Raw genomic sequence first — 25,817 nt, 5'->3', positions numbered from 1 at the left:
CCTCTCTCCCTTCCCATGTTCCCTGTCTTTTCCTCTCCCCCATCCCTTGTTCACTGTCTTTTCCACTCATATCCTGTATGCCATGTCTTTTCCTCTCCCCCACTCCCATCCCATGTTCACTGTCTTTCCACTCTCCCATCCCATGTTCCCTGTATTTCCACGCTCCCATCCCATGTTCCCTGTCTTTCCCATCCCATCCCATGTTCCCTGTCTTTTCCTCTCTCCCATTCCATGTTCCCTCTCTTTTCCTCTCTCCCTTCCCTTGTTCCCTCTCTTTTCCACTTCCCCCTCTCCTATCCTGTGTTCCCTGTCTTTTCCTCCCATCCCTTGTTCTTGTTCCCTGTCTTTTCCACTCATATTCTGTATTCCATGTCTTTTCCTCTCCCCCACTCCCATTCAATGCTCCCTGTATTCCCCCCCCCCCCATCCTGTGTTCTGTCTTTTCCACTTCCCTCTCATATCTTGTGTTCTCAGTTTTTTCCTCTCCCTCTCTCCCATTCCATGCTCCTTGTCTTTTCCTCTCCCCACTCTACCAGCCTGTGTTCCCTGTCTCTTCCTCTTCCCCCTCTCTCATTCTGTGTCCCTGTCTTTTTCACTACCCACTCTCGACCTGTCCTGTTAGTATAGTATTGTGTGTGTGGGCACACACACGTTGGGAGGGCGCGTTGGTTCACAGTTGGCCTAGGGCGGTAAAAAGTAGAAATCCGTCCCTGCATCCATTGCGCAGCCGCCCATCTGATCTGCTTGCTATCAAGCTCCCATTGCCGGGAGCATTCTGCACAGGCGGAAAAGTACTGTGTCTGCACAGAATGGTCCTGCTGACGGGAGCATGATAGCAAGCAGATTAGCTGTGTGCTGCTACGGAGGGGACCACAGGAGGCGGGCTGGAAACGGAGTTGCGCTGAGGGACACACAGGCTCAGAGCCAGGGGCGGAGGAAGGCCCCACCCAGGTAAGTGAATCTCATTTTTTATTATGTTCATCAGATGTATCGTCCTGTCAATCATGGATAATATTAGTGTGTCTGTGCACTGTCTGTCATCAATCATGTCACTCAGGTGTCTGCTATCCATGGGTTTGAATAATGCACCTTATGTTGGTGTTAAAGAAATCATGAGGTAAAAAATTAGCTTTACTCACTTGGGGCTCCGCTCTCCGCCACTGTCCCGGGTTCGCCGCACGGAGGTCGTCCTTATTGCGCCTGCGTGAAGCGCCGCTGTCAATCATGGCCACAATGTCCGCTGCGCACTGCGCAGAACTACTGCGCCTGCGCAGCGGACATTGTGGCCATGATTGACCGTGCGGGGAACCCGGGACAGTGGCGGAGAGCGGAGCGGAGAAAGCCCCATGTGAGTAAAGCTAATTTTTTACCTCATGATTTCTTTAACACCAAAATAAGGTGCATTGTTCAAACCCATGGATAGCAGACACCTGAGTGACATGATTAATGACAGACAGTGCACAGACACACTAATATTATCCTTCATATAATGCACCATAAATGGATACCGTATTATTAGCAGCTGATATAGATGTGCTTGTCAGTTGTCACACATAAGTATGTCCTATATTAATATTATTATTAATATTATCCATAATGCAGAACAGACCAGAGCTAAGCTGTGCTTGTCACATTAAAGTAATAAAAATATCTAAAATAGAATGCATTATGGGAGGCATTGGGAGCTTTTATAATATTGTCCAATATCCATAATAATTCTGCCTCAACATGTCACACTTACTTTTAGTTTTGAAGTGACAGCCAGGTCGCGGGCCACACAGGGCAGGCAATTCCACCATCACGTCAACACAGCCACACACTACTGTCTCCTGCCTAACTCCTCCCTAGCTGCTGATTCACAGGACAGGAGACAGCGCGACGCCGAGAGGCACGTTAAGCCAGCCGCAGGGGGGCGGGACTCACAGGCTGCTGACGTCACACAGAGAGGCGCACGCTGATTGGCCTCTGTGTGAGAGAGAGGGGCTGGCGGCGGCGCACGTTGGAGGCGTCCCGGTGACCATGGCAACAGTGTAGTGGAGAGTGGAATATGTATACACTCCGCTCCTGCTCCAGCCAGCATTGTTTAAATAGCGGCAGCGGGCGCCGGAAGGCACAGCAGGCAGCATGAATGCAGCGGGGGGCGGCCAGCCAAAGGCAATGCAGACGTCGCAGAGTCACAGACTGCAAGTTCCGCCCACTCAGAGTGCTAATGACCTGCGCCCTGAGGCTCCAGCCTCGCTGGCCTCTGTGTTGGCACGGCCCTGTATTAGAGACACTGGATCAGGAGGACTGCCAGGCAACTGGTATTGTTTAAAGATAAATAAATATGGCAGCCTCCATCTCCCCCTCACCTCGGGTTCCCGTTAAGTGAACCCGAGATGAAAATATACTGATGAGATAAATAATTGGATCTGTCCTACTACTCCTAAAAATACTTTTTTTTTTTTTTTTTTAGATATCCCATGGTTTTATTTTATATTTAAACATTTACAAAGTAGAATAAATGTTTTATTGTCTCTGCTCAATTTCAGTCGACTAAAGGTGCCCATATATCACTCGACTTGGTGGACAATCAAACATCTGATTCAATAATTACTATCGATTTAGATGCAAATCGGTGCCACCACGAGCATTCCCAATCGACAATTCTACCGATTGCAGCCCAAAACTGGTCAAATGTATTGATCAGACATGCTGCAAGATGTCGGGCCAACGTGGTGCATCGGGAGCACGGTAAACCAAGGCAATTCCGCTTCATAACGGATCCAGTTGCTGGCATCCTCAGGCATGGCTTTTCCTGGTTTTATTTTGTCCAGATGCATTCTTGTATTGCTTTTGCACTATTCAGAAATACATTGTATTTATAAGGCCGGAAGAAGGGTTATCCAATGTAAAACAAGATGGTGTTGTCGTCTAAGAAAAATACAAGCCTAATATCTTTCTATATCCTAATGGGCTTGAGTTGTTTATTACCATTATTGGATGAATATATTTTTCGCTATTGAAGACACTATCGATGTAATTTTGCAATTTTTTAATATTAAAGATAAAGACGATTTTATGTGCATGTCCTCCAGACATTTGGGCTTCCTACAACAACCTAAAAACACATTGGCATATTACAAGACTTCCTTCCACAAATTGGCACTAGGATGCTGAAGGAACATTAAATGCGAACCCTACAATGAGACAGTTTATGATCCAAAGTGTCTGATAAATTCTAAGTAATGCGGAAAATGTGTCAGTGTTACATAAATATATAATAACTTGGGGATTCAGAAGCAACGTGAGCGAATACACTGGACAGTACATGAAATAGGGCTTTCGGTGCAGCTTCACATTCCACGAGCAATTATTTTCCAGTGTTGGATTGCAGAATCTGATTGAAATCTTGGTACGTCTCAAGGTGAAATTAGATAGAAAAATAATTATGCGAATACCTAGATGTGGGAGATGTACCAGCATGAAGGCGACATCTGTTCCGTATTACCTCTCAACAAGAGCCAATCTTTGTTACCAATAATAAGTTTTTTTTTCTTTTCTCTTTAAATCTTCTTCATCTTAAAGTTTCCAAATTTACATGAGGGGGAGTACGATATCCCTGTAGAAATTAAACAAATCGCTGGCTGACGCTCATTATCTGTCCGATTTATTACCATCTGTTTTTGGTTGACATCAATCAAAGTTAATCTTTGGGCAAGGATCATTATATTGTTTTTTTTGTTTTGTTTTGGGTTTTTTTAAGTCTAGTCCTGAGTGCTAGACATATTCCAGTTCATCAGGACAAGTCAAGTCAAATGCTACATCCAATGCCTACAAAATAATGGATCCAGATGGCAGCCTCCCACTTATCCTTAGTCTGGATTTACTCTTTATGAATGGTTTAAGTCTTCTGTACATAAATACTCTAAATATGAAATAAATATCCCATTATCCAATCATAAATGAAGCGTAGGAACAAGTTGACTACGATTATTCAATAACTTACCTTGTCTGCTAATTCCTGCACTCAACTAAACATAACAGGATTTCATTTCTTATATTTATTTATTTTGAGGAAAAATTGAGTTTTATTGCTATTAAAAAGGGTGTATAAAACAGTAGAAATGTTAACCAGTTAAAAAAGATAAAGGCTTTGATTCATTGCAGTTTTTTTACTAGGTTTTCCCACAAGAAATGTTTTCGCACTTTGACAATAAAATTCTTTTTGAGCTTCCATCAAGCAAGAAAGTACTCAAAATAAGGTATCCGAAATAAATACACGCTTCAGATGTGGATCACATTTAGCGCCAAGCAGAAAAAAAAAAAGAAACGTGAAGAAAGTTCTACACTTTTGCAACATATACTGGTACCTTTACATTGTTAAAGTGAACCAGAGATGAAAATAAACTAATGAGATAAACAATTGGATCTGTCCTTCTACTCCTAAAAATGACTCTTTTAGATATCTAAAGGTTTTCTTTTATGTATAAACATTTACAAAGCAGATTTAATGTTTCATAGTCTCTGCTCAATTGCAGTGTCTCAAGAGTCCCAGAGTTTTGAAAATACATGAACTATTGACCTTTTTATCTTTTCCTCTTACAGTAAAAAGCCCAGGTATCTGCTTAGGAAAGTGGTTTATAGCTGTAATTTGTTATCAGTGAGCTGACTGAGTCCTGACTGGAGAAAAAAATGCCAGTTCCATAGCTAATTATAAATTCTTTCAGGCAGGGAAAAAAGAAAAGGAGCACAGCAAAGTGTCTGTATGCTTGGCACTTTATATACACATGTCTATCTAATCATGTCACATGTCATCTCTAGTACACTTTAACTAAGGGACTAAACATTTTTAATATTTATGTCAAGAGGGTATATTACTGTTAATTTTTAATTTACGGGCTTGTAATTAGTGATGGACGCAAAACTGAAAAAATGCACCTTTATTTGCAAATAAAATATTGGAGCCATACATTGTACTAGTGACATTTTTTAAACATTGCAATAACCGGGACAAATGGGCAAATAAAATGTGTGGCTTTATCCACAGTAGAACGCTTTATTTTAACACTATAATGGCCAAAACCTGATAAATAGTAATTTTTTTCCTTTTTTTTCTTATTATTCAAATTAAAATGCATTTACAATAAAATAATTCTTAGCACAATGTACCTCCCAAAGAAAGCCTAAATGGTGGTGAAAAAAAACAAGATATAGATCATTTTGTTGTGATTAGTAGTGATTAAGTTATTGGTGAAAGAATGGGAGGAGCACTGACAGGTGAAAATTGCTCTGGCCCTACAGGGGTAAATACCCCTCTGTGGTCAAGTGGTTAAGCATGCTTAAAGAGGAACTGTAGTGAAACTAACATAATGAATACAATTTCTTATTTTTTTAGCATTTTCATTTATAAATTGGTCAATGTTTGCCCATTGTAAAATCTTTCCTCACCCTGATTTACATTCTGAAATTTATAACAGGTGGCGACATCTTTAGTCCTGTCAGGTGATCTCTGTGCATAGAACTCTCAGTAAAGAACATTCCACAGAGGGAGATATGGCTTGCTTGGCAGTTGGAAGCAGCTATTATTTCCCACAATGCAACATGATTACACAGCAAACTGACAGGACAATGGTACTGACATCACACTATGGGAGGGGTTTCACCACAATATTTACCCAGCCCCCCACCCCCCAATGATCATTTGGAGAAAAGATAAACATTTCTTTTACAGTTCAATGCTGGGTATGTATGTATGTATGTATAACAGTTTTAATCCAAAAAATTTGCTTTGTCTAATGACCAGCATAGTACAATGCTATTTGGAAGATACTCCATTATTGCATCTTTGTGTGTAGGTAACTAAATATATTTGTGTCTTCTTGAAACAGGTGGTACTTGTATTTACTATTAAACTTTATATATAAAGTGCAAAAATATTATGCAGTGCTGTACAATAGATAGGGGAGACATTATAGCATTGAACAATGTTACACAGGGATAAATAATGGCTCACAAAATAGGGATGTAACAATGTAGTAATAAATGTAGCAGACAAGTCCAGATAGTGGTGGAGAAGGTGGTAGGAGAGCCCTGACAAATAAGATTACAATCTAAGGGTTTTGGGGAGAGGGCCACATAAGGGGAGGGGCTGTGTGCCCAAGGGAAGGGGCTGAAGCTATGAAGATGATAGGTAAGCAATGGTGAAAAGATGGGTCTTTAAGTTTTGCTTGAATGAGTTGAAGGTGTGGGGGGGGGGGAGCCTGATGGGGGAAGGAGTTACTTATAGAAGGGGCTGCTCTGGGAAAGTCCTCACAAGTGATCAAGTGATATGAGTGGTGGACATCCATATAGTTTTGGCAGAGCAGAGAGAGCAGGTTGGGGAGTATCTCTGGATAAGATCTGAGATGTACAAAGGGAAGGTATAGTAAATTGATTTAGATGCCAGGCAAAGCTGTTTAAATTCAATTCTGAGGGGAAAAGGAAGCTAATTGAAAGGTTTTATTAATGTGCTGCTTGAACCACCCTGATATTAAAAGATATACAGCACATCAAATTTTCATTTTGTCTTCTGTCTGGCCAGAAACACATTATTGTGCCATACAGGAGACAAACCTGTATTTGAATACCCACCTGGTATATTACCATACAAGCCACTGTGACAGAGATCTGAAGACTCAGACCTATTCATGCATTGTTGTTAAGAACCTGGTCTATTGACAATTAACACATGTAACAAGTTCTACCTCTGCCAGTGTTTACAGAACAACAAATCCTATTGTCTTTGCTGTCTGTACTATGTCTGTGCTATTGTCTCAAATACTTCACATGGGCACTCCGGTTTAATCTGGTTCTCCCCCAATATCAGTGTGTACCGTATATAAGATTGACCTGTAAATAAAGATTTCAGATGCTGTTCCACCAACTTGAGTGTTTGTGGTCTGTGTCTCCCAGCTGGAGAGAGAATGTTCACTTGGAAGGGGGAGAAATGTAACCTGGGTTGCAGATCTGGATTCTGCTAAATCATCTTGTAGCTGCCTCCAATGAAATTGAGCTAATACTAATGAAGGAACTTGTGAAGAGGGGCAGTTGAAGAGAATTGGCAGTAAATGAGTCAGGCAGCTGTGTTCAAAACAGATTGCAGAGATTAGAGTGTAGTCTTAGGAAGTCCAGGATGACATTGTATTAGTCCAGACAGGAGGTGACCAGAGCATTAGCGTTGTCAGGGCTTAGGTAGGGGCACATTTTGGCTACGTTGTGAAGATGGAAGTGGCAGAACCTCGAGGCATTCTGAATGTGGGGGGTGAAGGAGAGTGCCAAGTCAAGGATGACACCCAGGCAGTGAGTTTGAGGGACAGGGCGGCTGGATGTGTGATTGCTAGCGATAGAGAGGTTGGGGAAACGACTCAATGAAGTGAGAAGATTATGATTTCAGTCTTATCCAGGTTGAATTCAAAAATCTGTCAGACATTTAGATGGAGATGGTGGTGAAAGACAAGAGGAAATTTTAACCAAAGTGTGTGTGTGTGTGTGTGTGTGGGGGGGGGGGGGGGGGTAGACTTATGTTTCATCAGCATAGAGGTGGTAGTTGAGGCAAATTTAGGAAATGAGTGTGCCAAGGGAGGAGGTACAGAAAAGTTGGGAGGAGAGGACAAAGTCCTGGGGGACTTACAACTGTGAGGGGGGTGGATAGGGAGGTAGATCCATAATATGAGGTCTGGAAGGAGCAATCTAAAAGGGAGGAAGAAATCAAGGTCAGGGCTGAGTCTTGGATACCAACTAAGTGTAGTATTTGGAGTAGGAGCGGATGGTCAATAGTGCTGAAGGCAGAGGAGAGGCCCAAGAGGAGAAGGATGGAATGGTGGCTGTTCGATTTGGCCAGGGTGAGGTTTTTGTCTCTGTGGAGCCAGCAGGGCAGAATTCAAGGGGTTGAATCAAGCATTAGTGTTGAGAAAATAAGTCAGTCATTTGTAAACCAGACACTCAAGGAGCTTGGAGGCAAAAGGAAGAAGAGAAATGGGGCGGTAGCTGCACAGCAGGGAAAGATCAAGGGACTTTTTGTCACCAGCCAGTCCCGTTCACTTCCCGCTGATGCCAAGTCGCCTTCTTGCTCTACTGCGAATAGGTAGAGACCCTACCAGATCCCCATCACTTAGCACTCCCGCAATCACCTGCATTACCCCCCTACCCAACAAACCGGAAAAAAGTAAGAGTTGTGGGAATCTAAGAAAATGGGTGCGAAAGGGTTAATAATCATTATGTGCCTTGGTGAGATGTGAACACAATACGTAAACCTATTCCTACCTTTTTAATGCTGAATGCCGTCTTAGTGAAGAGGTCAGTAAGTTGGACCTTTTCTTACTCTCAGAGCTTGTAGGTTTCACCGTCTTCTGATCTTTTTTGTCTGCAGATTTTCCTTCCTTATTGTCCTTGGTTTTAATGATGGATCTGGGTAAATAAAGTGTGCTAGAAGTCAGACACAAGCAAAACAGTTCTCATTCACAATGAAATTTCATTTCTGCCAAATTAAGTCTTTCAATTAAAGCCATTACTCTTAGAAAATGTCAGTCCTTTATTTTTAGTTGGTGTCTGCAGAATGACATGTTTCAAATGAGAGATTATACATTTGTGATGTAAATTTATCTTTGTAATTCAGACTGACTTTTAATGACTAAGTATAGGTGATCTTTGTGGCGGGTACTCGGGATCCCCTAAAGAGAAATGGATAAACCAGGAGCCTAATGGTGCAGTACCGTTAGGTGTAAAGGATAGTATCACAGAAAATGTAATTTATATACACAAAGGTGGGTTGCAGATCCCTGCAACCACCGTAGGATTGTGGGAAATTAACCTTTCCCGCTCGGTTATCCAGGCCAAACAGGATACTGGATGGTCGCTCTCCTTGAACACTCTATTGTATTGTATTGTTTCCCTGATAAAGCGGACAGAAGCTACACACTGGCAGTTATTTTTTTTTAACTTACCTTTATTTTTTTAAGCCTTAAATGGCTCACTTTTCTGAGTCGACTTATACTTGAGTAATCAACAAAATGTCAGTTTAAAGGGAACCTTAACTGAGAGGGATATGGATGTTTCCTTTTAAACAATACCAGTTGCTTGGCACTCCTGATGATCTCTCTTGATGCAGTAGTGGCTGAATCACACACCTGAAACAAGCATGCAGCTAATCCAGTCTGACTTCAGTCAGAGCACCTGATCTGGTTGCTTGTTCAGGGGCTGTGGCTAAAAATATTAGAGACACAGGATCAGCAGGAGAGTCAGGCAACTGGTATTATTTTAAAAGGAAAAATCCACATCCTTCTCAGTTTAGGTTCCCTTTAAAGAGACGCTGAAGCGAAAAAAAATTAGCTAAGAAATAAAACATTAGGAGCAGAGACATAAATCCAATATTGTTTCCAGTACAGGAAGAGTTAAAAAAAAACTCCAGTTGTTATCTATGCAAAAGAGCCATTGAGCTCCACGACTTTCAAAGTTGCAGAGAGTTCTGTATTCTGAAGCTTGTTATCTCAAGTGCCTGGCACTGTATTGTTTTTTCTTCTGCCGAGAACAGTTCAAAAGTTCACTAGCCTGCACTGTAAAATAATTTACTTGTAAAAACAAAACAGAGGACACCAAGAGCCCAATAGTGCAATATTGTCTGGTAAGCTCAATATATAATGTAATGTCAAAGGTTCTTATACTCACAAAGGTGGGTTACCATCAGGTAACCACTTGACAGGCAGGTGGGGAGTATTAGTACCTGACCCCACTCAGGTATAAAAGTCGCTCTCTGTAGATAGGAAAATGGGGAAAGAACCCCTCCACCAGGGGTGGACTTAATCGTGCTGTAATATGTACGAACAGAGGTGCCAAGCAGAGAAAAACAATGTTCTAAAAATGATAAAAAGAGGGAAGTCGAGGTGGACTTACCTCCCTCTGGTAGTGGACATATACTCAAATGCAGAGTAAAAATATACAATTTATTCACAGCTCCATAAAAATCGCAACGCGTTTCACGGTCAACAATCCCGCTTCATCAGGCAGTACAGGAGCATATAAAACTGGTTCAGGTCCATAAAGCGTGTGAGCGCCTCTGTGAGGAAGGTCAGGTGTGTAAAATAATTTAGAATGCTGAGTAGTGTATAAACTGCAAATATTAAAGAATGATGCAATTTTACAAAAAAAAACTATAACTGAAAATAAAAATATGAGAATATTTTCTTTGCTACTTATGTTCTAGTAATTAGCCATACTACACACAATTCATAATTTTATAATTTGTTTTCGCTTCAGTGTCTCTTTAAGAGGGTCAAATATTTGGGTCGACTTATATTTGAGTATATACGGGTACCTAAATAGTTGTAGATTTTCATGTTAGGTCAGATAGGACAGGACAGGATGGGAATGGGTCACAGAGAGAAGCAACAGACCTGATGTACAGCTCACAGATTTGAGTCATGTTACTTCACACATCCATGGAAAACAAATTGTGATTTTGCGGGAGTTGGGGGCAGATAGAGTGTTACAGAAAGTAGGTGGAGGCATGGAGAATGCTTGTGACCAGCATGCAACACTGCAACAGTAATTGGTGCATGTGTACAGGCTGTTGATTAAAGGGAACATCTGTAAACAACAGACAACAATGTGATTGTTAGATGCCTCAAGGAGCATTATAACTACATTACCGATCAACGAAAACCATGGGTTGATTCAGTGTATAGATTTTACATGTAGGCTTTAAGAATATTCTCCAAAAAGCTAGAATGTAGAGGGAGCTGCAGACCAATGTTCTCCAATCTACAGAATTATACGGCAATGAAATATCTGTAGGCTTTCAGCGTATTTTATTACTCTTTAAGGAATTCAGTCCTCTTTAATTTTTCATCTTTATTAGATTAGTGGATTGTAACTCCAACGTAAATCATGGACGAATTTAATAATCTTTCCTGCCTGTCCTCTTTCCTCGAATGTACAAAGACACGCAATCTTCAATTTTACTGAGGTTTCCACTGAATTTTTTCCATTTGCAAAATTACCGCAACTAACGAAAATAATTTGGCCTCTGTGTATATTTCTAGTTAATTTCAAATGTCCATAAACTATGAGAATTGCAGCATATGAGAACTGAAAAGACAACATACTCTTGGTGACCATTAAGGTTCTTCCATTTCAGAGACGGCTCTAATTTGGCTTTGTTAGTCTTGCTTTTTACAAGGGAATGCCTTGTCTTCTCCTGAGCTTTCTTCTCGGGATACTCATTAGACCAATGATTTTGGCTTGGTTCCTCTGCTTCAAGTACATCCACATGTTCCATAGTTTGAGACACTGGCGGCTCATTGAAAAATGTAAAGTCCTGTGGATAGATAATAGTCATATTACCATCTTGAGAGCAAATCAGCACCTATGCTTTGATCTTACACATACTGGCATTTGCACCAGTGGGTTGGGCACCAACACTTAGCAGAACTGAAGGTGACAAGTATAGGTGGGTTAGGGTTAGGCAAAGTTAGGGTTAGGTTAGGGTTAGCTTTGTAGGATAGCGTTGGACATTCTTTTGCGGAATCGGCTTGGTTTAGGAGTTATGAGGTTCCACTATGCATCACACAGATGAATAGGTTAAGGTTAGGTATAATTTTGAGGGTCGGATTAGGTATCAGGAAGTGAAGTGGTTAGGTAATCAGTTAGTATTAGTTATTAGGAGGGAGCTGGAAAAGCGGCTTTTGGTTTGAGTTGAAAAGGACAACTGTAACTAGAAGGATATGGAGGCTGCCATATTTATTTCCTTTAAACAATACCAGTTGCCTGGCAGCCCAGCTGATCTATTTGGCTGCAGTAGTGTTTGAATTACACCAGAAACAAGCATGCAGCTAATCTTGTCAGATCTGACAATAATGTCAGAAACCTCTGATCTGCTGCATTCTTGTTCAGGGCCTATGATTAAAAGTATTAGAGGCAGAGGATCAGCAGGACAGCCAGGCAACTAGTATTGTTTAAGAGGAGATAAATATGGCAGCTTGCATATCCCTCTTGTTACAGTTGTCCTTTAAAATGTAAGACAGGAAGATAATGGCTAGGTGATGGGTGAGATCAGCAAAATGACAGATAGCTGAAAACAACAGAAAATGCTCTGCCTCGCTAACAGCTTCCACAAAAATAAAGGCATATAGTCATTAGTCAATACTTCCCGGAATTCAGTACACTGACACAAAACCACATGTACCTTGGAGAAAGCCAGTGGACACAGATGCTGTATAATGAACAATTATTTGCCTGTCCAATCTTCACATACACTATACTCAAGAGTAGTGTTGGTGATCAAGTTTGGAACATTGTTCTGAATTCACCCGAACATCACACTTCAGCACCATTCAGCACTGAACATAAGGACAGGGTCAGAGGGGGATTACTTACTTGCGCTTCACATCGTGTTTCACGTGACTCCGATACTTCCTCTTTTTGACTTTGGAATGAGGAAGTATGAAGTCACATGAAACCCGCCGTGAAGTCCACGTAAGTGACACAATTTGGGTAAAGAGGCTCCCTTTGCTGATCGGCTATTTCATTTGCACTGTTATTGGCCTGAGGAAGCGAGCTTAGACCCGTGAAACGTGTTGCCTGTGCTTAATAAATATTTATTTGTGTATACAAAGATCTCGTCATTAAGATAAGCCAGCTCATTTTTTTTTCGCTGTTATCTTGTGTTTAATCCAATTTTATTCACACTGGGGTGCCTCTTTACTCAGATTGTGCTTTACGTACCCCCAACACACCCTGTTGGGGGGGTCTAGACACACTATACATGGTTTAAACCATAGCGACAATATGTCACTTTTACCAAGGAGAGTGACCACACCTAGGCCCTGCTAAACCACCCCGAGTGGAGTCAGGCTTGTTGTCTCCACCTGCTTCCTGTGGTCGGTTGCCCCTCTGAAACCCCCCTTTGTGGAGTAGTACAATTACCTTACCTGTTGATATTCTGTATATGAAAACATATTGCGCTATTGGGCTCCCGTTTTTTTATCGCCTGTGTCTTTTTCTCTAGGGTGCTGAGACACCACTACTACTCTACCCACGTAAGTGAACTCCCCCTGGCCCTGTCTGCAAGTTCAGTGCTGAATGATGGTGAAATGTGATGTTCAGGTGAATTCAGTACAATGTTCCTGAATTCAAACATCAACATTACTTAAAGGACAGGTGGGGTAGACTTACTAAGTATCTGTTCCTACATGTGGCCTGCTGTGGAACTCTCGCTGACTAGAGTAGCACAGCAGATTAAGGTAGCCATACACTTATAGATTGCCAATTGATGTGGCAAAATATTCCATCCTTCTCTGATAGAAGAAAAAGGAGTGAACAAAATAAAAACAAAATTCTACATTTCACGAGATGATGGTTTCCTGGAGGGTGCACAAACATCTATCCATTCAACCCCCGCCCCTCAGCTACCGCTTTACCCCAAATATAAGACACTGTCATATTCTTTTTCAGGGGAAATATAAGCTAGGTCTTATTTTCTGGAAAGGTCTTATTTTAGGGGAAACATGGTATATGGCATTACTGGTGGATGCTACCGTTAGTAGCATTACCTTAGCAATGGTCACACTAGTCGAGTATCGGAGGTCGCGCTTATAGTGTAACTCGTGGTACACAGTGCCAGTAGTAAGAGTAATATTGCTATGCGATGTCTGTGCACGGCAATATTACCTCTCTTTTGTGCATCAGGCCCTATATCCCCTCATATTCTTTAGCGGTGACTCTCCCAGCTGCAGGTGAATCCCAAACAGTTTCCTAAGTCATCATCACATTCGGTTTATTTTTATTTATTAATTTTTACAGCAACATGAGTATGTTATGCCAGAAGCCCACTGACAGTATGAAATTCCCAATACAGTAGAATCCCTTTATAGTAAACTCCAAGAGACCTGGCCAGTTAGTTTACTCTATCAGAAGTTTATTATATCAGGATTCATCATCATATTCGTACAGGCACAAGGTTGTGACCTGAGGGCTAAGTTTACTATAAGCAGAGGTTTACCATATCAGAGTTTACTATAACAAGATTCTACTGTATCAGTTAGCTGAAGGTGCAAGTGCATGCCTAATGCTAGGTACACACGATACAATTGGCTGGCAGATCTACTTGGCAGATCGATTTTTTCCAACATGTCCAATCTGAATTTAAATCAATTTTCCTATCGATTTCCATAAAAGTGAACTTAAATCGATCGGAGATTCGATCGAAATTCAGATCGGACATATTGGAAAATATCGATCTGGCAGGTAAATCTGCCAGAAAATTGTATAGTGTATTCCTAGCATTAGGACAACAGACGAAGATAGGAAGATAGCGGTAGGGTCAAGAAGTAAACAGAACTGGCCCACTAACATGGCAGGGACTGGGAGCTTCCAGATTACTACAGCAGAATCTCATTATAGTAAACTCTGATATAGTAAGCTTCTGACTATAGTCAACTCTGGCGGCTGGCCCAGGTCCTGACCATGTGCCTGTATGAATATGCAATATATGATAAATCCTGATATAGTAAACTTCTGATAGTTTAAACTACTTGACCAAGTCCCTTGGAGTAGAAGTGGACAGCACTCTTGCCTTGCAGCGTTTGGTCCCTGGTTTGATACCCAGTACTATCTGCATGAAGTTTGTATGTTCTCCCCATGTCTGTGTAGGTTTTCTATGGGCACTCAGATTTCTTCCACATCCCAAAAACATACAGATAAATTAATCGGCATCCCTCTAAATTGGTCCTAGACTATGATGTACATATGACTACAGTAGGGATTAGATTGTGAGCCCCTCCGAGGGACAGTTAGTGACAAGACTATGTACTCCATACAGCACTGCGGAAAATGTTGGCACTATATAAATATTACATTATAATTGCACATGCTTGTTGTTCATGGTACTGCCACATTTAGCCGCATTGTGGATAAAGTATGAAAAACCAAGTCTTCAGTGGAGAGTAAATAGGGATCCAGTACCCCTGGAGCTCTGCGTTCATCCAACATCATTACAGACTGTCAAAACACACCATAAACCAAACTCCTCTCTGACAAGACACTTTACCTGCTTGCTGATATTTTCTGCAAACCGCTGTGATTTATCCTTCAACAATGAGATGAGGTCTTTATACATTTGACTCTGTCCGTCAAAGTTAATTTCACCGTTGTCCTTCACTTTACCCTGCAAGCAAAGAACATGAGCTGATGAATGAACTGTTCGTAAAGCTGCCCTGCTTCAGTGATCCACTGCCAGCGGAGCAAGCTTACCCCGCTCATAAAAGCACCTGAAGTGGTGCACGTCACGCAGAAAGGTTCCTGGTCGTGTGGTGTCACTATCACGTCGCAGATTTCCCCATGGACTTGCCGCCATGGCGGAGTGCGGCACCCATTCGAGAATTCATAATCTGAAAGGAAATTGTACAAAGGTTTCGAGGGCTCAGGTTAGATGTAAGTGCAGCATATACTACTAAAATAATTCAGCAAAATAAATAAATGATGTAATGACCCAGGGTGAACCTTGAAGTGCTTCTGTGTACTTCCTATAATCCTCAGATAATAATTCTGTGGTGTTCCAGATTTGAAGAAAATCAAATAACTGTAACATGTGGTCCTACGGATGAAGCAGATAACTCAGGCGGCCGAGGCGCCCAGGTAATATGGACGCCACCGTAGGCACCTATGTTTATAGCCGGGTGGCCCACTACACAAAGTTTGGGGGGCTGTATGGGCTTTAGGGTAATGCATCAGCAGGCGGGTCTTAGGGTTAGGCATCGCGGAAAAAGAAGTCCAGCAGCATGTCTCCCTCACAGAAAAGTCTACGAACGAGCAAAGCCTTACCCATTCCTATCCTGAGAACTACCGTTTATTCACAACTGTAGTATTTTCTTTACTTTTGCATATCGTGGAAAGGGATTAAAGTAAGCCTGTAAAAAAAAAAGTTATATACTTAAATCAGTAGGTGGAAGCCTCTGGATGATCCAGAGGCTTCCCTGAACATCCGCGATCCGTCCAGTGCTGGTCATGATCCCCTTATCTCCGCGGCCACGCTTCCCTCCATGTATGAGTGTAGCTGCACTGCACAGGCGCCAGTGGGTTCATGCCTGCGCAGTGGGGTGGAGCCACTTGTGCGACTCCATGCTACCATGCAGGCGCATGCCATACTTTGCACCTGTGCAGTGCAGCATTGCTTCTTTACAGAGATGAGCAGTCTACAACTTTAACGTCAAAGATTGTTCAGAGGTTCCCAGCACAGTGCAGGAGGGGTGTAGGGAGACAGGGAAAGCCATTCGATGCCTTCCCCCTACTGATGTATCTATTTTTTTTGAAAGGTAACAGGTTCCCCAGTGTTTCTCAAACCTGTCCTCGTGGCTCCCCAACGGAGCATGGTTTGCAGGCAACCTAACCTATGCACAGGTGGGGTAATTAGTGTCGCAGCTAGGTGGATTTCATGTAGATGAGACACTAATTACCCCACCTGTGAATAGGTGAGGTTGCCTGCAAAACATGGACCATTGGGGAGTCACAAGGACAGATTTGAGAAACACTGGGGTACCCTTTAAAACCATCTTTAAATGTGTTATTGATTTTTCCTCCTTTCCTATCTTGGAGACCTTCATGGCCTTGTGTCTCCTAGGGATAAGAAATGAGGCACATCAGTGAGATTCCTCCATATGAGGACACAGGGGAAAAAAAACTCAAAAAGGCTCTTACACCGTCTACAATATCCAATATCAGGTATTTCACTGAGATGAGGATTCCTAAGGTGACGATCGTTGCAGGTAGAACCAGTTACCGTAACGTTCTTCAACCTTTCAGTCTTTTTAGTTTGGACATGATTTGCAACACTACAGATTGACTCTGATTTTGTTGTTGTATTTGGCTATTGATCTACCATATCTACTATATATAGGATTACAGTATATAGGATTATTACACACCTGATGTATATTCTATTGATTTCAGCACAGATTTTTCCTCGTTTTTGCAGAAACGTTGGATGAGCTCAATCTCGTTCTTTACTGCAGCAGGAGTAACTCGTACGTCTCTGAAAGGATAAAGTAGGCGATTAAAACCCAAACTCTACAGGCATAAACTGCCGAAAAATACATAAATAAAGGAACACTTTTTAGTATGGCATCAAGTCAATGAAACTTTTGGGATTTTGATCTGGTCAGTAAAAGGAACCCTGAAGTGTGAGAAAATGGAGGCTGCTATATTCATTCTCTAATAAACAATGTCAGTTGCTGACTTCTGTAATTATGCTCTGTGTCTAATAATTTGAGTTACTGTCCCATAATGAGCATGCAGATCAGCTGCTTCGACTCTGGTCTGAATACACTTGCTGCATGCTTGTTGCAGGTGTGTGACTCAAGCAGCTGCTGGTGAGATATGTAGAGGGCGCACTTCTCTTACGCCAGACTGGCTCTGACTGACGGAAGTGCGGGGACCCGGTATCGGAGCTGTGAGAAGACTGAGGACAGCGGCGTGGGAGCGATCCGTGCGTATGGGGTTGGTGGAAGCCCAAGGTATGTATAAATCTTCTTATTTTCATTAGCTCTGGTACACTTTAAGTAGCAGAGGGGAAAGTCAATATTTTCACTTGTTTTGGTGTTAAAGAGAAACCGTAACTAAGAATTTAACTTCATCCCAATCACTTGCTGATACCCCCTTTCCCATGAGAAATCTTTTCACAAAATGGATCATCAGGGCACTCTGTATGGCTCATATTGTGGTGAAACCCCTCCCACAGTGTGATGTCAGGACCATGGTTCTGACATCATACTGTGGGAGCCTTGTTGCATTGCGGGAAATAACAGCTGCATCTCCTTCCACTGACATCCGGTTGGCTGGACTAGATCTCCTTCCACTGACATCCATTTGGCCGGACTAGGCCTTCCCATGCCCAATTCTCCTTTCTTCTCTCTCTCACCCCCCTCCCCCACTCGCCCTGTTTTAATCCTCTCTCCCTCTTTTCTTCCTATTTTCTCTTTTTCATTCTTATCTCTCACACTAGAAGATTAATACTCTCAGAGCGTGTAGTAATTCCTTACTCAATCACAGTATGAGACAACAATGTATTGAGATGTAATGGTTTGACATTCAATTCACTACATACCCTGTATAGGGTTTATTCGCACTTGCTCTTATAGGCAGTGGGTACTGATGTGTGCCAAATGAACATATGTCTATCCTAGTTATTTTATTATACTTATTAATTTGTGTTATAAACCGAGATGCTTTGCTCGGATGCGGTCCTATCGGTCCCAAGTACTGGGGACTAATAGCGATACTGATTCCATGTAGTTAGTTCAAATACCAAGAATGGGGCAGCTCCGCTCACATAGCGCTCGAATTACCCCCTTGGGACATTATATGTATTGTGTAACTGCTTACTTATGTTATATTCTCTGTATGCTGATTATTGTACCTTCACCTGTATGTGTCAAAAATAATTCCAGGTACAACCCCAATTGTAATTAGCGAAATAAATAATTCTGATTCTGATATCTGTACTTTATATGATAACTTCTGTGAGGATTGCCGCTGTCATTTCTTGGGCGTTTTCAATAGATGTTTATTGTTAAAAAAAACAAAACCTTGATGTTTCTCCCTTGTCATATCTTACTATTTCACTCATTTTGCAAGTGGCTACAGTCTGTCACTAATGGTAGCATGGAGTTTTACCTGGAGCCTACAGAGGTTGCACAGGTAGTACAACTCCTGCTCCATAGCCTCAAGTTTTGCCTCGTCTCCCAGGACAGTCTCAAGGGCATGGAGGAGATTCTAGGAGACAGGCAGTTACTCTAGGAGAGCTGGACAGAGGAAGGTTGACGGTCCTTAACCGTGCTGTTGAAGTCTACATGGTGTTTGTGGATGATAGTTTCTGACATGATGTATATTTTCATAGCTGTCCCTGCTCCCTCGCTGACTCAGGAGTGAGAAGTTGCGGGACAAGGACAGCGGGACCACTGCTATGAAAATGTACGCCATGTCAGAAACTAAAATCAGCAAACTGGCTTTAAAGAGAAAATAGGTTTTTTTGGATAAATTAATTGAATACGCTTTTTCCCACAGGACTTAATCGTGATTTTGATTTGCATCTGTTTCTCTGATTGCAGGTTGAACTGATATGATCCACTATTCAGTGGCGGACAAAGTCAACAGTGGGCCCCTGTGCAGAATAAATGAAGGGCCCCCATAGGAGTGGCCATGATCAAATCAGATTAGATTACGGTTGGATCCAAATAATGTTGATAACATAAAAGTACATGGCTCTAGGTTACATTCTGTAGGCAGTGTGTTAATGCAGCACACATTTCATACTTGTGTATGACTGGCCACAAGCTATTATCCCTGTTCCTCCTGGGTTTCAGACACTGTTCCTCCTGGGTTTCAGACACTGTTCCTCCTGGGTTTCAGAGAGAAATACACAAGAGCCTACAGAATAATCATGTCCTAACTCTGGTGCAGCTGCATGGGCCCTAGAGGGCATGGAGCCCCTGTACAGCTGCACGGCCTACACAGGCCTATGTCCGCCTCTGCCACTATTATGAAAGGGAAAGAAGGGATTGAATATGGACTCATCATTTTGCAAGGGAAAACTGCAGGATTGCGTGAATGTCCATTGATTTACTTTTGTACCCACAGGGTTAATTTTTGGTTCTTTATTATGCTTAATTGGTGTGATGTCATTTCCTGCTGTGTGCTTAAATACATTGATGTTTCACTGTTTGAATTAGCTTGACAAAGGACAGGGATTGTCCGAAAGCTTGCTCTGTATATCCGTTTATCTGCTGAATAAAGAGTTTGGAGTGCTGCAAACCTCTTGCTTTTTTAAAAAAAAAAATCAGCAAACATGATGTAGATTTTCAATAGTTAGCCAACATAATTTTCTCCCTTTGAGATCTGGGCCCTTCAATTCAATTCACTTTTTCTCCTAAGTTTTCTCCTGGGTGATATTTTTACACCGTATCAATAAAATGCTGTTCAAATCACCAGAAAGCAAGAAAATACTCAGAAGAATTTTGACGGTACTTCATCACCTTTTTTTTCCTAGGAGAAAATTTCAAAAAAGCAGTGACTACAATATGGTCCCAGATGTGTTTTTCAAAGTGTTCCACTATAAACATCTCAAGTAAGAATGAAAATAACACTCCAAAGAAAAGACAGGACGAGCATTTTATACAGTATATTGTATACTACTGTATGTTTGCTCTTATGTTGCCACATGCTATTTTTATTTTATTTTAGTACTGAAATATTACAGTGTTAAAGGAATAACTACTGCAGAAATCTTTAACATTTAAAATGCATACAAATATATAAAATGGACATTTCTCTAAGAGTAAAATGAGATATAAATTACTTTTTTTCCTTTGTTGCTGTCACTTACCGTAGTTAGTAAATATTGGACCCATCTGGACTAGTCCATCTTTTCACGGGTTATTCTCAGTATTTCTTTTACAAAAAGCACTACCTTGAAAGGATTTATACAAAGAGGTCGGCTGGCCTCCTTAACGGTTTGCACATTATTTCGGGAGTTAAACTAAAGAACTGCTATTCAGTAAGTATTTTTTAAAAATAAAGAAAAGCCTGAGAATCCCCCATGAAGAGATGAACTAGTCCAAAGCCTGTCAGATACTTACTAGCTACTGTAAGTGGCAGCGACATGGGAGAAAAGTAATTTACAGCTCATTTTACTCTGGGCAAAATGTACTTTTTTATTACTATGTGTTTGCTTGTTTTACAATTTTTTTGTGATAGTAGTCCTTTAATAGTGCTTTATAAATAAAAGATATGGCGCCAAAGTAATTAAAACTTTTAGATTAGTAGCACAGTACTAGGTCTGCCTTCATGCAGCAAGCAGATTCCACATGAAGCAGCAAAAGCCCAAACATTAGTATTTGATTAAGTGGGTATAAGTCTAAACTGCTGAAGACAGGAGGTCTGTTCTGGCAGTGGAAAGTGATATCCTGTCCTTGGCTTGCCTCTACATAAAGTTCTTTTGACTGGCGAGCCAGCCAAGCCAATGTGGGAACAGTGCACAGCTTACGATTCTTACACACTGATAACCACCCGGCGCTCAGAGATGTTCAAATGTTCTGTTACGGAGCCACTAACCACAAGATGCCCCAATAAGTGTGTGCCACACACTTACTAAAGGCAGTCGGTGGGTGTTGATTTAACAACTGGAAATAGATTCTTTTTTTAGCCACTGGCAATTGACTGGACGTCAACTAAAATATTTTATATCTTAACCAGAAATACGAAACACATGTACACAGTTTGCATCCCGCCGGAGAACTGGAAAACAACTTTTTGTTCCATTTCAATTAGGTCTGCCAGCTTCTATGTTTTTAAATCACTCAATGTAATGATTTTCATATCTTTCACCTTCCCGTCATTATTTTTTCCTATGCCATAAGGAGCAGATGTTGCTGCTCATTAAAAGGGGAAACGGTTTTGCACTGATAGACTGGAAAGATCATCGTTTGTAAATGTACTTACTGTGAAATGTGTTTTAAAGAACTGTCAAGCAGCTGCATATCGAGTTGTTGGAAGAGGAGGTAAATTTTCATCTTGATTTCGGCCTCCTCGTCCTTGTTCTGACTCATTCTGTCCAGCAGGCGGAGCACAGACAGGTCCTCGCCTTCTACTGTGGCAAAACCTGCACCCAGGATTTTTGCCATGGGATCTCTGTTAGCTGTTGATAAAGCAGTGGATTTTCATCAAAATTTTACATTTAAAGGACCACTATAGTGAACAAAAAAAATCATCAGTTAAAGCAGGTTCATAGGTTTTGGACTAGTCCATCTCCTCATGGGGAATTCTCAGGATTTTCTTTGTTTTCAAAAGCATTTTCTAAACGGCAGTTGCTAAGTCTAAGATACCAGCTAGCTGCCCTACTTGCTTGCACACTATTTTGGTAGTTGGACTAAACAACTGCCATCCAGGGAATGCTTTTGAAAACAAAGAAAACCGTGAAAATTTCCCATAAGGAGATGGACTAGTACAAAACCTGTCAGTTCTGTTAGATTTTAACTGCTTACTTTTCTCACTGTAGTAATTGTGAAGAAATCTGGATTGGATACAAAGTGAATCCCGCTAACAAAATGACCCCATTTCCTCTATTATAGAGCTAACTAGATGGACTTCAGCTCTGCCTGCCACTTCTTACAGTCCACAAACCAGTCAGGTCAACTCAACTGCCAATGATGATGCTTTCATTGGTTTGTGGACATTGGGAAGCAGTGAGGCAAAGCTAAAGTTTAAAGCTTCTCTTCCATGTATACAAGATGAGGGTAAGCAAAAAACAGATTTGCAAACAATTTGCTAAAGATCCACTCCAAAGAGAATCTGTAAAATATTCTTACAATAAAAAGCATACCATTCTATTCATTATGTTCTCCTGGGCCCCACTGTGCTGTTTCTGCCACTCCCTACTGCAATCCTGGCTTGTAATTGCCAGTTTTAGGCAGTGTTTACAAACAAAGACATGGCTGTTACCAGAATATGATAGGCTCAGAGGAGCTCAGTCTGTGACTCACACAGAGCCTGCAGGGGGTGAGGAGAGGGTGTGTATAGCTTCTATCCTATCACAAGCAGAGCTGCACATTCCAGCCTGAGTGCCTGAGTCCGACAAAGCCGTCAGAGGAAAGAAGATTAGATTATATCACAGAGATAATACAGCCACTGTGCAACTAGGAAAGGCTGCAGTAAGACACACCACATTAAACAGGTATAGGAACTTATAGGATAGAAGAAATAAGACTGAAAATTTTGTTACAGAGTCTCTCTAAAGGATTAGAGCAGTGGTCCTCAAACTATGGCCCATGACCCAAATTCAGCCCGCTGAGACTTTTTCACCGCCCCCCCCCCCCCACACACACACACACACACACACACAAAATGTATTACTTATAGATGCGGCCCATTGATTGTCGGCCTCTTATAGAATAGCAGTGCTGGGACCACCCAACCACATAGAAGCCAGTGAGTCGTTATTCGCTGGCTGCCAGGGAAGACAGCAGTGTTCCTCTGTTAAACATCAGACTAAAAATCTACTCAGCAGCACTGACGAGGCTTGGTGTTTCTTTAACAGTTTCACAGCATCAAAACTTTGTTTTTCTTAACCAAGCCTCATTTTTAGCTGCACAGAAGAAAACTGCCTGGGCATTTTTCCCCTGATGCCGTGCAAAGCATGATGAGATTTCTAATGATGTTGTTCTCCTTCTGCTGTTTTGGTGCAAATTTGTTGTTTTTTTTTATTTTGAATTTGAGATTTGAAGCCTAGCGCACGCAGCTGGGAGGGGTGATCAGGACACATGACAGTTGGAACTGTGTCTCATGCTCCCTGTCACCTCCTTCAACTAGAAAGATGGCTTCCCCCATGAAAAAGATGGCTGCCCCATGATATCACAAACATTTGCCTGTTCTTTTTTATTTTGTATCTATTTTTATTAACATAACTACGGTAATGTAACTTAATGACAGTATCTTTGTTTAGGCTGATGTTCCCCGTTTAAGCAAAATCTCTGGTAAAAAAAAAAACCAAAACGATACTGTAATGAAGTAGACTCATAATTCCCCAACACATTGTGTTCGTAATAAGGCTCACCGTGCATAGCTCTGCCCCTTGAAAAAAGGTCTCCACCTTTTCGCTATCTCCAGCATTTAGGCTTTTTGTTTTAGGAAGTGGAGCTATATTGCGGACCTCGGATGAAACGAGGATCCGGTGAGTCTTATTACAAACACAATGTGACTGGGTATTAATGGGGTACTTCATTAGTAACCAGAGGTACGCTATGAAAAAATGCCAAAGCGAAAGTAGTGATCTTTACTCTGCCAGTCTATAAAGCAGGGGTCTCAAACTCGCGGCCCGCAGGCCATTTGCGGCCCTCGATACAATATTTTGTGGCCCTCACCGGCAAAAGCTTCCTTATAGTTCGCTTCAGTGCTCCCAAGTAATCTGCCGCATCCCCGCCGCTAAACTAGGGCTGCAGAGCCCCCAAATCGCCCGGGGGGCACTTCGCCGGCATTTCCTGGAAGGGGCAGAGCTTTCAGCTTCAGTTCTGCCCCTCCTGACGTCAATCGCCGCACGGATCGCCGCCTCTCCCCGCCCCTCTCTGTGAAGGAAGAGTGAGAGGGGTGGGCAGAGGCGGCGATGCGCCGCGATTGTGAAATTCCTTAGCCTCATCCTGACTTTGCCTCCTGCGGCACCCAGGTAAATTGAGTTTGAGACCCCTGCTATAAAGTGGCTGATCATCACTGTAAACATGGCAATCACATATTTTAATTTACATTTCTGTGTAAATTGGCAAAAAAATACAAGTGGCAACAGAGCCTAAAAATAAAGAACTTTTCTGATGGCTTTCAGAAATATGGTGCTCTGAAAAATGTCATTATTCTGGGACTAATAGCAGCACATTTCTGGTGATCAGCATGATGGCCATCTTTATAAATAGGTATCATAAAAGCTCTTCAGGAACTCTGGTTGGCTCTTTTAATAGCTCGGGTGGTAATCATACACTGTAAAGATATTGATAGTAGTACAATACTAAGCCAAAATAGGGGAGCACTTTATTAACTTGCCACACAACACAAATCCTTTGCTTACTACCCCTGGCTACCCATAAAATGGAGAATCCGTTTCAAAATTGGCATGCTAACATTCAAATCCTTACACGACCTAAGCCCCGGATACCTGAAGGATTTGTTGCAACTGTGTCACACCTCCACACAACCTCAGATCCACAGGATCCAATAACTTGACCTCCCCCAGAGTCCAACTAAAAACCTTTGGAGCCAGAGCTTTTTGTCATGCTGCGCCTACCCTGTAGACTGCCTTGCTGAACATAATCAAGAGAGCTCCTACCCTGGACATGTTTACATCAAAACTTAAAGTGGATCCGAGATGAACTTTTACTCATTGCATAATTGTGTTCCTTTCCTATAGTTTATAGGGCATTCCTCAAGCCAAATACTTTTTTGTTTTTGTTTCAATACTCTAATTCCCTATAAACTAAAAAAGCCCCGCCCACGGTTTTCAGAGAGCCTTGGCAGTAGCAAGGGCTCATGGGAGCTCAGTCTGGGCAGGTGGAGGTATTACTAGCCAGAGATTTCAGAGGCAGTGGGGAGGAGGGAGGAGGATAAGGTTTTGTGCTGATGGTGCAGATAAGCTTGGCTGTGTGTAATGTTTACAAACAACATGGCTGCTGTCATTGTATCACAGGAATAAATAATCATATTCTATTAAAGTTGTATGCAGACAGATTTGCTGTTTAAACCATCTAAACCAGGGGTCTCAAACTCAATTTACCTGGGGGCCGCAGGAGGCAAAGTCAGGACAAGGAATTTCACGAATCGCGGCGCATCGCCGCCTCTGCCCGCCCCTCTCACTCTTCCTTCACAAAGAGGGGCGGGGAGAGGCGGCGATTCGTGCGGCGATTGACGTCAGGAGGGGCAGAGCTGAAGCTGAAAGCTCTGCCCCTTCCAGGAAATGCCAGCGGATTGCCCCCGGGCGATTTGGGGGCTCTGCAGTCTTTGTTTAGCGGCGGGGATGCGGCGGATTACTTGGGAGCACTGAAGCGAACTATAAGGAAGCTTTTGCCGGCGAGGGCCACAAAATATTGTATCGAGGGCTGCAAATGGCCCGAGGGCCGCAAATGGCCCGCGGGCCGCGAGTTTGAGACCCCTGATCTAAACTGTACATAAGATATATAGACAAGTTACTTGTTATAGTTAGTTTTTCATCTCGGATCCGCTTTAAAAGCCACCTGTTTAGTCTGCCATTTATGATCACATAACATTTACCCAACATC

The 25,817-nt window shown here is 42.0% G+C and overlaps 1 protein-coding gene across 2 annotated transcripts in view; it reads right to left on the bottom strand.

Annotated features, from left to right (window-relative positions):
- The window catches only part of ODAD2 (outer dynein arm docking complex subunit 2), a 226,279-nt gene that overhangs the window by 184,711 nt on the left and 15,751 nt on the right, over positions 1-25,817 (bottom strand). For both annotated transcript variants that reach the window (XM_068235726.1, XM_068235727.1), the window contains exons 4-9: positions 21,505-21,700; positions 16,935-17,041; positions 15,265-15,401; positions 15,062-15,178; positions 11,121-11,332; positions 8,284-8,427 (exon numbers count right to left, since the gene is read on the bottom strand). In XM_068235726.1, coding sequence (XP_068091827.1) covers positions 8,284-8,427; positions 11,121-11,332; positions 15,062-15,178; positions 15,265-15,401; positions 16,935-17,041; positions 21,505-21,700 — 913 coding nt within the window. The remainder of the gene's footprint in view (positions 1-8,283; positions 8,428-11,120; positions 11,333-15,061; positions 15,179-15,264; positions 15,402-16,934; positions 17,042-21,504; positions 21,701-25,817) is intronic.

Source organism: Hyperolius riggenbachi, chromosome 5 (genome assembly GCF_040937935.1).
Source record: "Hyperolius riggenbachi isolate aHypRig1 chromosome 5, aHypRig1.pri, whole genome shotgun sequence".
Taxonomy (NCBI): domain Eukaryota; kingdom Metazoa; phylum Chordata; class Amphibia; order Anura; family Hyperoliidae; genus Hyperolius; species Hyperolius riggenbachi.
Note: the sequence above shows the minus strand (reverse complement) of the source record. Positions and strands in the feature narration are given on the sequence as shown.